General features: G+C 58.9%; 1 protein-coding gene across 2 annotated transcripts in view; it reads right to left on the reverse strand.

The window, feature by feature from the left end:
- Positions 1-1231: 1231 nt before the first annotated feature.
- LOC142922653 (rootletin-like) overlaps positions 1232-15114 on the reverse strand; it is a 94931-nt gene continuing 81048 nt past the window's right edge. For both annotated transcript variants that reach the window (XM_076063485.1, XM_076063486.1), the window contains exons 7-9: positions 14590-14755; positions 7815-7921; positions 1232-1482 (exon numbers count right to left, since the gene is read on the reverse strand). In XM_076063485.1, the coding sequence (XP_075919600.1) occupies positions 1245-1482; positions 7815-7921; positions 14590-14755 (511 nt within the window). In that variant the 3' untranslated portion in view covers positions 1232-1244. The remainder of the gene's footprint in view (positions 1483-7814; positions 7922-14589; positions 14756-15114) is intronic.

Below are 15114 nucleotides of genomic sequence, written 5' to 3' on the forward strand. Positions count from 1 at the left end.
GTCTTCTCGGCGTCGGCCCTGGCCTGCAGGCTCATCATGTCCCCCATCTCTCTCACATCTCTCTCCCATCTCTCCCCACCACCACCACCATCTCTCCCCACCATCTCCATCTCTCTCTCCCCCATCTCACCTGTCTGTGAGCTCCGTCTTCTCGGCGTCGGCCCTGGCCTGCAGGCTCATCATGTCCCCCATCTCTCTCACATCTCTCTCCCATCTCTCCCCACCACCACCACCATCTCTCCAAACCACCACCACCATCTCACCGATCTGTGAGCTCCGTCTTCTCGGCGTCGGCCCTGGCCTGCAGGCTCATCATGTCCCCCATCTCTCTCCCCATCTCTCTCACATCTCTCTCCCATCTCTCTCACATCTCTCTCCCCACCACCATCTCTCCCCACCATCTCCCCATCTCACCGATCGGTGAGCTCCGTCTTCTCGGCGTCGGCCCTGGCCTGCAGGCTCATCATGTCCCCCATCTCTCTCCCCATCTCTCTCACATCTCTCTCCCATCTCTCTCACATCTCTCTCCCCACCACCATCTCTCCCCACCATCTCCCCATCTCACCGATCGGTGAGCTCCGTCTTCTCGGCGTCGGCCCTGGCCTGCAGGCTCATCATGTCCCCCATCTCTCTCCCCATCTCTCTCACATCTCTCTCCCATCTCTCTCACATCTCTCTCCCCACCACCATCTCTCCCCACCATCTCCCCATCTCACCGATCGGTGAGCTCCGTCTTCTCGGCGTCGGCCCTGGCCTGCAGGCTCATCATGTCCCCCATCTCTCTCCCCATCTCTCTCACATCTCTCTCCCATCTCTCTCACATCTCTCTCCCCACCACCATCTCTCCCCACCATCTCCCCATCTCACCGATCGGTGAGCTCCGTCTTCTCGGCGTCGGCCCTGGCCTGCAGGCTCATCATGTCCCCCATCTCTCTCCCCATCTCTCTTCCCATCTCTCCCCACCACCACCACCATCTCTCTCACCGATCTGTGAGCTCCGTCTTCTCGGCGTCGGCCCTGGCCTGCAGACTCATCATGTCCCCCATCTCTCTCACATCTCTCTCCCATCTCTCCCCACCACCACCACCACCATCTCTCCCCACCACCACCACCATCTCTCTCCCCATCTCACCGATCGGTGAGCTCCGTCTTCTCGGCGTCGGCCCTGGCCTGCAGGCTCATCATGTCCCCCATCTCTCTCCCATCTCTCTCCCCACCACCACCATCTCCCCACCACCACCATCTCACCGATCGGTGAGCTCCGTCTTCTCGGCGTCGGCCCTGGCCTGCAGGCTCATCATGTCCCCGACGCGCTCCCTCAGCTGCTGCTCGAGCTGAGCGACGGCGCTACTCTGGCGCTCCAGCGCCGACAGAGCGTGGCCCGGCTCCCAGCGGGGCGGCAGCGGCGTGGCCAGGCCCAGACAGGCGGCGTGCATGCGGCGAGAGGCTCGGGCGACGTCGGCACGCAGCTCCGACATGTCCCTGGCGGGGTGGGTGGTGTGGGTGGTGTGGGTGGGTGGAGGTGGGTGGAGGTGGAGGTGGGTGGGCGGTTAAAATCCGACGGGCTGTCAAGGTCTTTCCGGCACGCACGGAAGGGTTGCAGCTCCGACGTGACCTTGGTGGTGGTGGTGAGGGTGGTGAGGGTGGTGGTGATTGTGGTGGTGGTGGTGGTGGTGGAGGCGGTGGTGAGGGTGGTGGTGAGGGTGGTGATAGTGGTGGAGGTGGTGGTGGTGATGGTGGTGGTGGTGGAGGTGGTGGTGAGGGTGGTGGTGGTGGTGGTGGAGGTGGTGGAGACGGTGGAGGTGGTGGTGGGGGTGGTGATGGTGGTGGTAAGGGTGGTGGTGGTGGTGGTGGTGGGGGTGGTGGTGATGGTGGTGGTGATGATAGTGGTGGAGGTGGTGGTGATGGTGGAGGTGGTGCTGGAGGTGGTGGTGGTGGGGGTGGTGGAGGTATTGGTGGTGGTGGAGGTGGTGGTGGAGGTGGTGGTGTTGGTGGTGGTGATGGTGGTGGTGGTGGAGGTGGTGGTGATGGTGATGGTGGTGGTGGGGGTGGTGGTGATAGTGGTGGAGGTGGTGGTGGTGATAGTGGTGATGGTGGTGGAGGTGGTGGTGGAGGTGGTGGTGGTGGTGGTGATAGTGGTGGTGGTGATAGTGGAGGTGGTGGTGGTGGTTAACACGACCACACATTTATAAATCGCGCCCCTCCGCCATCCCACGTTCTGCCCCCCCTGCCCCCCCCCCTGCCCCCCCCTACCCCCCCCCGCCCCCCCCTGCCCCCCGTTCCGTGTGGCAGCATCAAAGCGAGGGCGGGAGACAAGGTTTTCCAGGAGGCACCTTCTTTATCAACGCCAAGGTTCAAAGTTCAAAGGTTCAAATGTTCGCAGATTCGCAGGTTCACAGGTTCGCAGGTTCGCAGGTTCGCAGGGTCAAAGGTTCAAAGTTCAAAGGTTCAAATGTTCGCAGATTCGCAGGGTCAAGGGTTCGCAGGTTAACAGGTTCGCAGATTCGTGGGTTCAAAGGTTCAAAGGTCAAAGGTCCGCAGGTTCCCCCGCCCCTCCCCGAGCGGCCCGCGACCCCAGCGAGCGGCCAGCGTCACAGACGCAGCAGAGGATTTGACGCTGGTGTGAGGAGCATCAACACCCACCCACTACCACCCACCCACCACCACTCCTACATACATCAACACCCACCCACTACCACCCACCCACCACCACCCATTACATACATCAACACCCACCCACCACCACCCACCCACCACCACCCACACATACATCACCACCCACCCACCACCACCCACCCACCTACACCCACACATACATCACCACCCACCCACCACCACCCACCCACCACCACTCCTACATACATCAACACCCACCCACCACCACCCACCCACCACCACTCCTACATACATCAACACCCACCCACTACCACCCACCCACCACCACCCATACATACATCAACACCCACCCACTACCACCCACCCACCACCACTCCTACATACATCAACACCCACCCACCACCACCCACCCACCACCACTCCTACATACATCAACACCCACCCACCCACACCCACACATACATCAACACCCACCCACCACCACCCACCACCACTCCTACATACATCAACACCCACCCACTACCACCCACCCACCACCACTCCTACATACATCAACACCCACCCACTCACCACCCACCCACCTACACCCACACATACATCACCACCCACCCACCACCACTCCTACATACATCAACACCCACCCACCACCACCCACCCACCACCACTCCTACATACATCACCACCCACCCACTACCACCCATACATACATCAACACCCACCCACTACCACCCACCACCACCACTCCTACATACATCAACACCCACCCACTACCACCCATACATACATCACCACCCACCCACTACCACCCACCCACCACCACTCCTACATACATCACCACCCACCCACTACCACCCACCCACTACCACCCATACATACATCACCACCCACCCACTACCACCCACCCACCACCACTCCTACATACATCACCACACACCCACCACCACCCACACATACATCACCACCCACCCACCACCACCCACCCACCACCACTCCTACATACATCAACACCCACCCACCACCACCCACCCACCACCACTCCTACATACATCACCACACACCCACCACCACCCACACATACATCACCACCCACCCACCTACACCCATACATACATCACCACCCACCCACCTACACCCATACATACATCACCAATACATACATCAACACCCACCCACCACCACCCATACATACATCACCACCCACCCACCCACACCCCTACATACATCAACACCCACCCACTACCACCCACCCACCACCACTCCTACATACATCAACACCCACCCACTACCACCCACACATACATCACCACCCACCCACCACCACCCATACATACATCACCACCCACCCACCACCACCCATACATACATCACCACCCACCCACCACCACCCATACATACATCACCATCCCTACATACATCACCATCCACCTACACCCCTACATACATCACCATCCACCTACACCCCTACATACATCAACACCCCTACATACATCACCACCCACCCACCTACACCCCTACATACATCACCACCCACCCACCTACACCCCTACATACATCAACACCCACCCACCTACACCCACACATACACACCACCCACCTACACCCCTATATACATCACCACCCACCCACCTACACCCCTACATACATCACCACCCACCACCTACACCCCTACATACATCACCACCAATACATACATCACCACCCACCCACCACCACCCATACATACATCACCACCCACCCACCTACACCCACACATACATCACCACCCACCCACCTACACCCATACATACATCACCACCCACCCACCACCACCCCTACATACATCACCACCCCTACATACATCACCACCCACCTACACCCCTACATACATCACCACCCACCCACCTACACCCCTACATACATCACCACCCCTACATACATCACCACCCACCCACCTACACCCCTACATACATCACCACCCACCCACCTACACCCACACATACATCACCACACACCCACCTACACCCACACATACATCACCACCCACCCACCTACACCCATACATACATCACCACCCACCCACCTACACCCATACATACATCACCACCCACCTACCTACACCCCTACATACATCACCACCCACCCACCTACACCCATACACACATCACCACCCACCCACCTACACCCATACATACATCACCACCCACCCACCTACACCCCTACATACATCACCACCAACCCACCTACACCCATACACACATCACCACCCACCCACCTACACCCCTACATACATCACCACCCACCCACCTACACCCATACACACATCACCACCCACCCACCTACACCCATACATACATCACCACCCACCCACCTACACCCCTACATACATCACCACCCACCCACCTACACCCCTACATACATCACCACCCACCCACCACCACCCCTACATACATCACCACCCACCCACCACCCCTACATACATCACCACCCACCTACACCCATACATACATCACCACCCACCCACCTACACCCATAAATACATCACCACCTACCCACCTACACCCCTACATACATCACCACCCACCCACCTACACCCCTACATATATCACCACCCACCCACCTACACCCCTACATACATCACCACCCACCCACCTACACCCATACATACATCACCACCCACCCACCTACACCCATACATACATCACCACACACCACCTACACCCTTACATACATCACCACCCACCCACCTACACCCCTACATACATCACCACCCACCCACCTACACCCCTACATACATCAACACCCACCCACCACCACCCATACATACATCACCACCCACCTACACCCCTACATACATCACCACCCACCCACCTACACCCATACATACATCACCACCCACCCACCACCACCCATACATGCATCACCACCCACCTACACCCCTACATACATCACCACCCACCCACCACCCCTACATACATAACCACCCACCCACCACCCCTACATACATCACCACCCACCCACCACCCCTACATACATCACCACCCACCTACACCCATACATACATCACCACCCACGCACCTACACCCCTACATACATCACCACCCACCCACCACCACCCCTACAAACATCACCACCCACCCACCTACACCCCTACATACATCACCCACCCACCTACACCCATACATACATCACCACCCACCCACCTACACCCCTACATACATCACCACCCATACATACATCACCACCCACCCACCACCACCCCTACATACATCACCACCCACCCACCTACACCCATACATACATCACCACCCACCCACCTACACCCATACATACATCACCACCCACCCACCTACACCCCTACATACATCACCACCCACCACCTACACCCATACATACATCACCACCCACCCACCTACACCCATACATACATCACCACCCACCCACCTACACCCATACATACATCACCACCCACCTACACCCCTACATACATCACCACCCACCCACCTACACCCCTACATACATCACCACCCACCCACCTACACCCCTACATACATCACCACCCACCCACCTACACCCCTACATACATCACCACCCACCACCTACACCCATACATACATCACCACCCACCCACCTACACCCATACATACATCACCACCCACCCACCTACACCCATACATACATCACCACCCACCTACACCCCTACATACATCACCACCCACCTACACCCCTACATACATCACCACCCACCCACCTACACCCATACATACATCACCACCCACCCACCTACACCCCTACATACATCACCACCCACCCACCTACACCCCTACATACATCACCACCCACCCACCTACACCCATACATACATCACCACCCACCTACACCCCTACATACATCACCACCCACCTACACCCATACATACATCAACACCCACCCACCTACACCCCTACATACATCACCACCCACCCACCTACACCCCTACATACATCACCACCCACCCACCACCACCCATACATACATCACCACCCATACATACATCACCACCCACCCACCCACCACCGCTACATACATCACCACCCACCCACCTACACCCCTACATACATCACCACCCACCCACCTACACCCCTACATACATCACCACCCACCCACCACCCCTACATACATCACCACCCACCCACCTACACCCCTACATACATCACCACACACCACCTACACCCCTACATACATCACCACCCACCCACCTACACCCCTACATACATCACCACCCACCCACCTACACCCCTACATACATGACCACCCACCCACCTACACCCCTACATACATCACCACCCACGCACCTACACCCCTACATACATCACCACCCCTACATACATCACCACCCACCCACCACCACCCATACATACATCACCACCCACCCACCTACACCCCTACATACATGACCACCCACCCACCTACACCCCTACATACATCACCACCCACGCACCTACACCCCTACATACATCACCACCCCTACATACATCACCACCCACCCACCACCCCTACATACATCACCACCCACCCACCTACACCCCTACATACATCACCACACACCACCTACACCCCTACATACATCACCACCCACCCACCTACACCCCTACATACATCACCACCCACCCACCTACACCCCTACATACATGACCACCCACCCACCTACACCCCTACATACATCACCACCCACGCACCTACACCCCTACATACATCACCACCCCTACATACATCACCACCCACCCACCACCACCCATACATACATCACCACCCACCCACCTACACCCCTACATACATGACCACCCACCCACCTACACCCCTACATACATCACCACCCACGCACCTACACCCCTACATACATCACCACCCCTACATACATCACCACCCACCCACCACCACCCATACATACATCACCACCCATACATACATCACCACCCACCCACCTACACCCCTACATACATCAACACCCACCCACCTACACCCCTACATACATCACCACCCCTACATCCCCCCCACTTCCCCCTCTCCCCCCACATCCACCCCCCCACATCCCCCCACTCCCACCACATCTCCCCCCCCACTCCCCCCCCCACTCCCCCCCCCACTCCCCCCCCCCGCTCCCCCCACTCCCCCCCCACTCCCCCCCACACTCCCCCACCCACTCCCCCCCCACTCCCCCCACCCCCCCCACCACAACCGACCTCTCCGTGCCAGACTTCATCTCTGAGAACTGCCGCCGGAAGGCAACCACCTGGCGCCACAGAGCCAGCAGGCGGCTGTGCTCGCTGCTGAAGTAACTCGTGTAGGACTGCGGAGAGAGGTGGGTGGGTTACACACAGAGCCAGCTGTCACTGGGGGTGCCCCCTAGGGCTACAGCACCACACAGCAGCAGCTGACTCACACAGCACCACACAGCACCACACAGCACCACACAGCACCACACAGCAGCAGCAGCAGACTCACACAGCACCACACAGCACCACACAGCACCACACAGCACCACACAGCAGCAGCAGCAGACTCACACAGCACCACACAGCACCACACAGCACCACACAGCACTACACAGCACCACACAGCACCAGCAGCAGGCTCACACACAGCACCAGCAGGCGGCTGTGCTCGCTGCTGAAGTAACTCGTGTAGGACTGCAGGCAGAGAGAGAGAGGGTTACAGGGATAGCTGTCACTGGGGGTGCCCCCTAGGGCTACAGCACCACACAGCAGACTCACACACAGAGCCAGCAGGCGGCTGTGCTCGCTGCTGAAGTAACTCGTGTAGGACTGCGGAGAGAGAGGGTTACAGGGATAGCTGTCACTGGGGGTGCCCCCTAGGGCTACAGCACCACACAGCACCACACAGCAGCAGCAGCAGACTCACACAGCACCACACAGCACCACACAGCACCACACAGCACCACACAGCAGCAGACTCACACACAGAGCCAGCAGGCGGCTGTGCTCGCTGCTGAAGTAACTCGTGTAGGACTGCAGGCAGAGAGAGAGAGGGTTACAGGGATAGCTGTCACTGGGGGTGCCCCCTAGGGCTACAGCACCACACAGCACCACACAGCACCACACAGCACCAGCAGCAGGCTCACACACAGAGCCAGCAGGCGGCTGTGCTCGCTGCTGAAGTAACTCGTGTAGGACTGCGGAGAGAGGTGGGTGGGTTACACACAGAGCCAGCTGTCACTGGGGGTGCCCCCTAGGGCTACATCACCACACAGCACCACACAGCCCCACACAGCACCAGCAGGCTCACACACAGAGCCAGCAGGCGGCTGTGCTCGCTGCTGAAGTAACTCGTGTAGGACTGCAGGCAGAGAGAGAGGGGTGGGTTACACACAGAGACAGCTGTCACTGGGGGTGCCCCCTAGGGCTACAGCACCACACAGCTGACTCACACACAGAGCCAGCAGGCGGCTGTGCTCGCTGCTGAAGTAACTCGTGTAGGACTGCGGAGAGAGAGAGAGGGTTACAGGGATAGCTGTCACTGGGGGTGCCCCCTAGGGCTACAGCACCACACAGCACCACACAGCCCCACACAGCACCACACAGCAGCAGCAGCAGGCTCACACAGCACCACACAGCACCACACAGCACCACACAGCACCACACAGCACCACACAGCACCACACAGCCCCACACAGCACTACACAGCACCAGCAGGCTCACACAGCACCACACAGCACCACACACAGAGCCAGCAGGCGGCTGTGCTCGCTGCTGAAGTAACTCGTGTAGGACTGCGGAGAGAGAGGTGGGTTACACACAGGGATAGCTGTCACTGGGGGTGCCCCCTAGGGCTACAGCACCACACAGCAGCAGCTGACTCACACAGCACCACACAGCACCACACAGCACCACACAGCACCACACAGCTGACTCACACACAGAGCCAGCAGGCGGCTGTGCTCGCTGCTGAAGTAACTCGTGTAGGACTGCAGAGAGAGAGAGGTGGGTTACAGGGATAGCTGTCACTGGGGGTGCCCCCTAGGGCTACAGCACCACACAGCACCACACAGCAGCAGCAGCAGACTCACACAGCACCACACAGCACCACACAGCACCACACAGCACCACACAGCAGCAGCAGCAGCAGCAGACTCACACAGCACCACACAGCACCACACAGCACCACACAGCACCACCACACACCACCAGGCTCACACACAGAGCCAGCAGGCGGCTGTGCTCGCTGCTGAAGTAACTCGTGTAGGACTGCAGAGAGAGAGGGTTACAGAGACAGCTGTTACTGGGGGTGCCCCCTAGGGCTACAGCACCACACAGCACCAGCAGCAGACTCACACACAGAGACAGCTGTCACTGGAGGTGTCCCCTAGGGCTACAGCACCACACAGCACCACACAGCACCACACAGCACCACACAGCAGACCCACACACAGAGCCAGCAGGCGGCTGTGCTCGCTGCTGAAGTAACTCGTGTAGGACTGCGGAGAGAGAGAGGGGTGGGTTACAGGGATAGCTGTCACTGGGGGTGCCCCCTAGGGCTACAGCACCACACAGCACCACACAGCACCACACAGCACCAGCAGCAGGCTCACACACAGAGCCAGCAGGCGGCTGTGCTCGCTGCTGAAGTAACTCGTGTAGGACTGCAGAGAGAGAGAGGTGGGTTACACACAGGGATAGCTGTCACTGGGGGTGCCCCCTAGGGCTACAGCACCACACAGCACCAGCAGCTGACTCACACAGCACCACACAGCACCACACAGCACCACACAGCAGCAGACTCACACACAGCAGCAGACTCACACAGCACCACACAGCACCACACAGCACCACACAGCAGGCTCACACACAGAGCCAGCAGGCGGCTGTGCTCGCTGCTGAAGTAACTCGTGTAGGACTGCAGGCAGAGAGAGGGTTACAGAGACAGCTGTCACTGGGGGTGCCCCCTAGGGCTACAGCCCCACACAGCACCACACAGCACCACACAGCAGACTCACACACAGAGCCAGCAGGCGGCTGTGCTCGCTGCTGAAGTAACTCGTGTAGGACTGCGGAGAGAGAGGGTTACAGGGATAGCTGTCACTGGGGGTGCCCCCTAGGGCTACAGCACCACACAGCACCACACAGCAGCAGCAGCAGACTCACACAGCACCACACAGCACCACACAGCACCACACAGCACCACACAGCAGCAGACTCACACACAGAGCCAGCAGGCGGCTGTGCTCGCTGCTGAAGTAACTCGTGTAGGACTGCAGGCAGAGAGAGAGAGGGTTACAGGGATAGCTGTCACTGGGGGTGCCCCCTAGGGCTACAGCACCACACAGCACCACACAGCACCACACAGCACCAGCAGCAGGCTCACACACAGAGCCAGCAGGCGGCTGTGCTCGCTGCTGAAGTAACTCGTGTAGGACTGCGGAGAGAGGTGGGTGGGTTACACACAGAGCCAGCTGTCACTGGGGGTGCCCCCTAGGGCTACATCACCACACAGCACCACACAGCCCCACACAGCACCAGCAGGCTCACACACAGAGCCAGCAGGCGGCTGTGCTCGCTGCTGAAGTAACTCGTGTAGGACTGCAGGCAGAGAGAGAGGGGTGGGTTACACACAGAGACAGCTGTCACTGGGGGTGCCCCCTAGGGCTACAGCACCACACAGCTGACTCACACACAGAGCCAGCAGGCGGCTGTGCTCGCTGCTGAAGTAACTCGTGTAGGACTGCGGAGAGAGAGAGAGGGTTACAGGGATAGCTGTCACTGGGGGTGCCCCCTAGGGCTACAGCACCACACAGCACCACACAGCCCCACACAGCACCACACAGCAGCAGCAGCAGGCTCACACAGCACCACACAGCACCACACAGCACCACACAGCACCACACAGCACCACACAGCACCACACAGCCCCACACAGCACTACACAGCACCAGCAGGCTCACACAGCACCACACAGCACCACACACAGAGCCAGCAGGCGGCTGTGCTCGCTGCTGAAGTAACTCGTGTAGGACTGCGGAGAGAGAGGTGGGTTACACACAGGGATAGCTGTCACTGGGGGTGCCCCCTAGGGCTACAGCACCACACAGCAGCAGCTGACTCACACAGCACCACACAGCACCACACAGCACCACACAGCACCACACAGCTGACTCACACACAGAGCCAGCAGGCGGCTGTGCTCGCTGCTGAAGTAACTCGTGTAGGACTGCAGAGAGAGAGAGGTGGGTTACAGGGATAGCTGTCACTGGGGGTGCCCCCTAGGGCTACAGCACCACACAGCACCACACAGCAGCAGCAGCAGACTCACACAGCACCACACAGCACCACACAGCACCACACAGCACCACACAGCAGCAGCAGCAGCAGCAGACTCACACAGCACCACACAGCACCACACAGCACCACACAGCACCACCACACACCACCAGGCTCACACACAGAGCCAGCAGGCGGCTGTGCTCGCTGCTGAAGTAACTCGTGTAGGACTGCAGAGAGAGAGGGTTACAGAGACAGCTGTTACTGGGGGTGCCCCCTAGGGCTACAGCACCACACAGCACCAGCAGCAGACTCACACACAGAGACAGCTGTCACTGGAGGTGTCCCCTAGGGCTACAGCACCACACAGCACCACACAGCACCACACAGCAGACCCACACACAGAGCCAGCAGGCGGCTGTGCTCGCTGCTGAAGTAACTCGTGTAGGACTGCGGAGAGAGAGAGGGGTGGGTTACAGGGATAGCTGTCACTGGGGGTGCCCCCTAGGGCTACAGCACCACACAGCACCACACAGCACCACACAGCACCAGCAGCAGGCTCACACACAGAGCCAGCAGGCGGCTGTGCTCGCTGCTGAAGTAACTCGTGTAGGACTGCAGAGAGAGAGAGGTGGGTTACACACAGGGATAGCTGTCACTGGGGGTGCCCCCTAGGGCTACAGCACCACACAGCACCAGCAGCTGACTCACACAGCACCACACAGCACCACACAGCACCACACAGCAGCAGACTCACACACAGCAGCAGACTCACACAGCACCACACAGCACCACACAGCACCACACAGCAGGCTCACACACAGAGCCAGCAGGCGGCTGTGCTCGCTGCTGAAGTAACTCGTGTAGGACTGCAGGCAGAGAGAGGGTTACAGAGACAGCTGTCACTGGGGGTGCCCCCTAGGGCTACAGCACCACACAGCACCACACAGCACCACACACCACGACACAGCAGACTCGCACACAGAGACAGCTGTCACTGGGGGTGTCCCCTAAGGCTACAGCACCACACACCAGCAGCAGACTCACACACAGAGACAGCTGTCACTGGGGGTGTCCCCTAGGGCTACAGCACCACACAGCACCACACAGCACCACACAGCACCACACAGCAGACCCACACACAGAGCCAGCAGGCGGCTGTGCTCGCTGCTGAAGTAACTCGTGTAGGACTGCGGAGAGAGAGAGGGGTGGGTTACAGGGATAGCTGTCACTGGGGGTGCCCCCTAGGGCTACAGCACCACACAGCACCACACAGCCCCACACAGCACCACACAGCAGCAGCAGACTCACACAGCACCACACAGCACCACACACAGAGCCAGCAGGCGGCTGTGCTCGCTGCTGAAGTAACTCGTGTAGGACTGCGGAGAGAGAGGTGGGTTACACACAGGGATAGCTGTCACTGGGGGTGCCCCCTAGGGCTACAGCACCACACAGCAGCAGCTGACTCACACAGCACCACACAGCACCACACAGCACCACACAGCACCACACAGCTGACTCACACACAGAGCCAGCAGGCGGCTGTGCTCGCTGCTGAAGTAACTCGTGTAGGACTGCAGAGAGAGAGAGGTGGGTTACAGGGATAGCTGTCACTGGGGGTGCCCCCTAGGGCTACAGCACCACACAGCACCACACAGCAGCAGCAGCAGACTCACACAGCACCACACAGCACCACACAGCACCACACAGCACCACACAGCAGCAGCAGCAGCAGCAGACTCACACAGCACCACACAGCACCACACAGCACCACACAGCACCACCACACACCACCAGGCTCACACACAGAGCCAGCAGGCGGCTGTGCTCGCTGCTGAAGTAACTCGTGTAGGACTGCAGAGAGAGAGGGTTACAGAGACAGCTGTCACTGGGGGTGCCCCCTAGGGCTACAGCACCACACAGCACCAGCAGCAGACTCACACACAGAGACAGCTGTCACTGGAGGTGTCCCCTAGGGCTACAGCACCACACAGCACCACACAGCACCACACAGCACCACACAGCAGGCTCACACACAGAGCCAGCAGGCGGCTGTGCTCGCTGCTGAAGTAACTCGTGTAGGACTGCAGAGAGAGAGGGTTACAGGGATAGCTGTCACTGGGGGTGCCCCCTAGGGCTACAGCACCACACAGCACCACACAGCACCACACAGCACCACACAGCAGCAGCAGCAGGCTCACACACAGAGCCAGCAGGCGGCTGTGCTCGCTGCTGAAGTAACTCGTGTAGGACTGCAGGCAGAGAGAGGGTTACAGAGACAGCTGTCACTGGGGGTGCCCCCTAGGGCTACAGCACCACACAGCACCACACAGCACCACACACCACGACACAGCAGACTCGCACACAGAGACAGCTGTCACTGGGGGTGTCCCCTAAGGCTACAGCACCACACACCAGCAGCAGACTCACACACAGAGACAGCTGTCACTGGGGGTGTCCCCTAGGGCTACAGCATCACACAGCAGCAGCAGACTCACACACAGAGACAGCTGTCACTGGGGGTGCCCCCTAGGGCTACAGCACCACACAGCACCACACAGCACCACACAGCACCACACACCAGCAGCAGACTCACACACAGGGACAGCTGTCACTGGGGGTGTCCCCTAGGGCTACAGCACCACACAGCAGCTGACTCACACACAGGGACAGCTGCCACTGGGGGTGTCCCCTAGGGCTACAGCACCACACAGCGGGGCCCGTGAATAAATTAACGAACCTCCTCCTCCCTCCTCCAATCGGATTCCTTGAGCTCCAGCTCCTCGCGGGCCCTCGTCCAATCGGTGGTGAGCTTGCGGATGTCGTCGCTGAGCGCCTGATTGGCTGCGTTGGCCTGGTCCAGCTGCTCACGCAGCATCGAGTTTACCTGGGCCAGGCTCAGGCTCCTGACAGGGGGAGAGTTAAGGGAGAGTTAAGGGAGAGTTAAGTGGAGAGTTAAGGGAGAGTTAAGGGAGAGTTAAGTGGAGAGTTAAGGGAGAGTTAAGGGAGAGTTATAGGAGAGTTAAGGGAGAGTTAAGTGGAGAGTTAAGTGAGAGTTAAGTGGAGAGTTAAGTGGAGAGTTAAGTGGAGAGTTAAGGGAGAGTTAGGGGAGAGTTAAGGGAGAGTTGAGGGAGAGTTATAAAAGAGTTAAGGGAGAGTTAAGTGGAGAGTTAAGGGAGAGTTAAGTGGAGAGTTAAGTGGAGAGTTAAGGGAGAGTTAAGGGAGAGTTAAGGGAGAGTTAAGTGGAGAGTTAAGGGAGAGTTAA

This window comes from Petromyzon marinus, unplaced genomic scaffold (genome assembly GCF_048934315.1).
Source record: "Petromyzon marinus isolate PM22_M1 ecotype Great Lakes invasive population unplaced genomic scaffold, UKy_Petmar_22M1.pri1.0 PM_Scaffold_134, whole genome shotgun sequence".
In the NCBI taxonomy this organism is placed as follows: Eukaryota; Metazoa; Chordata; class Hyperoartia; order Petromyzontiformes; family Petromyzontidae; genus Petromyzon; species Petromyzon marinus.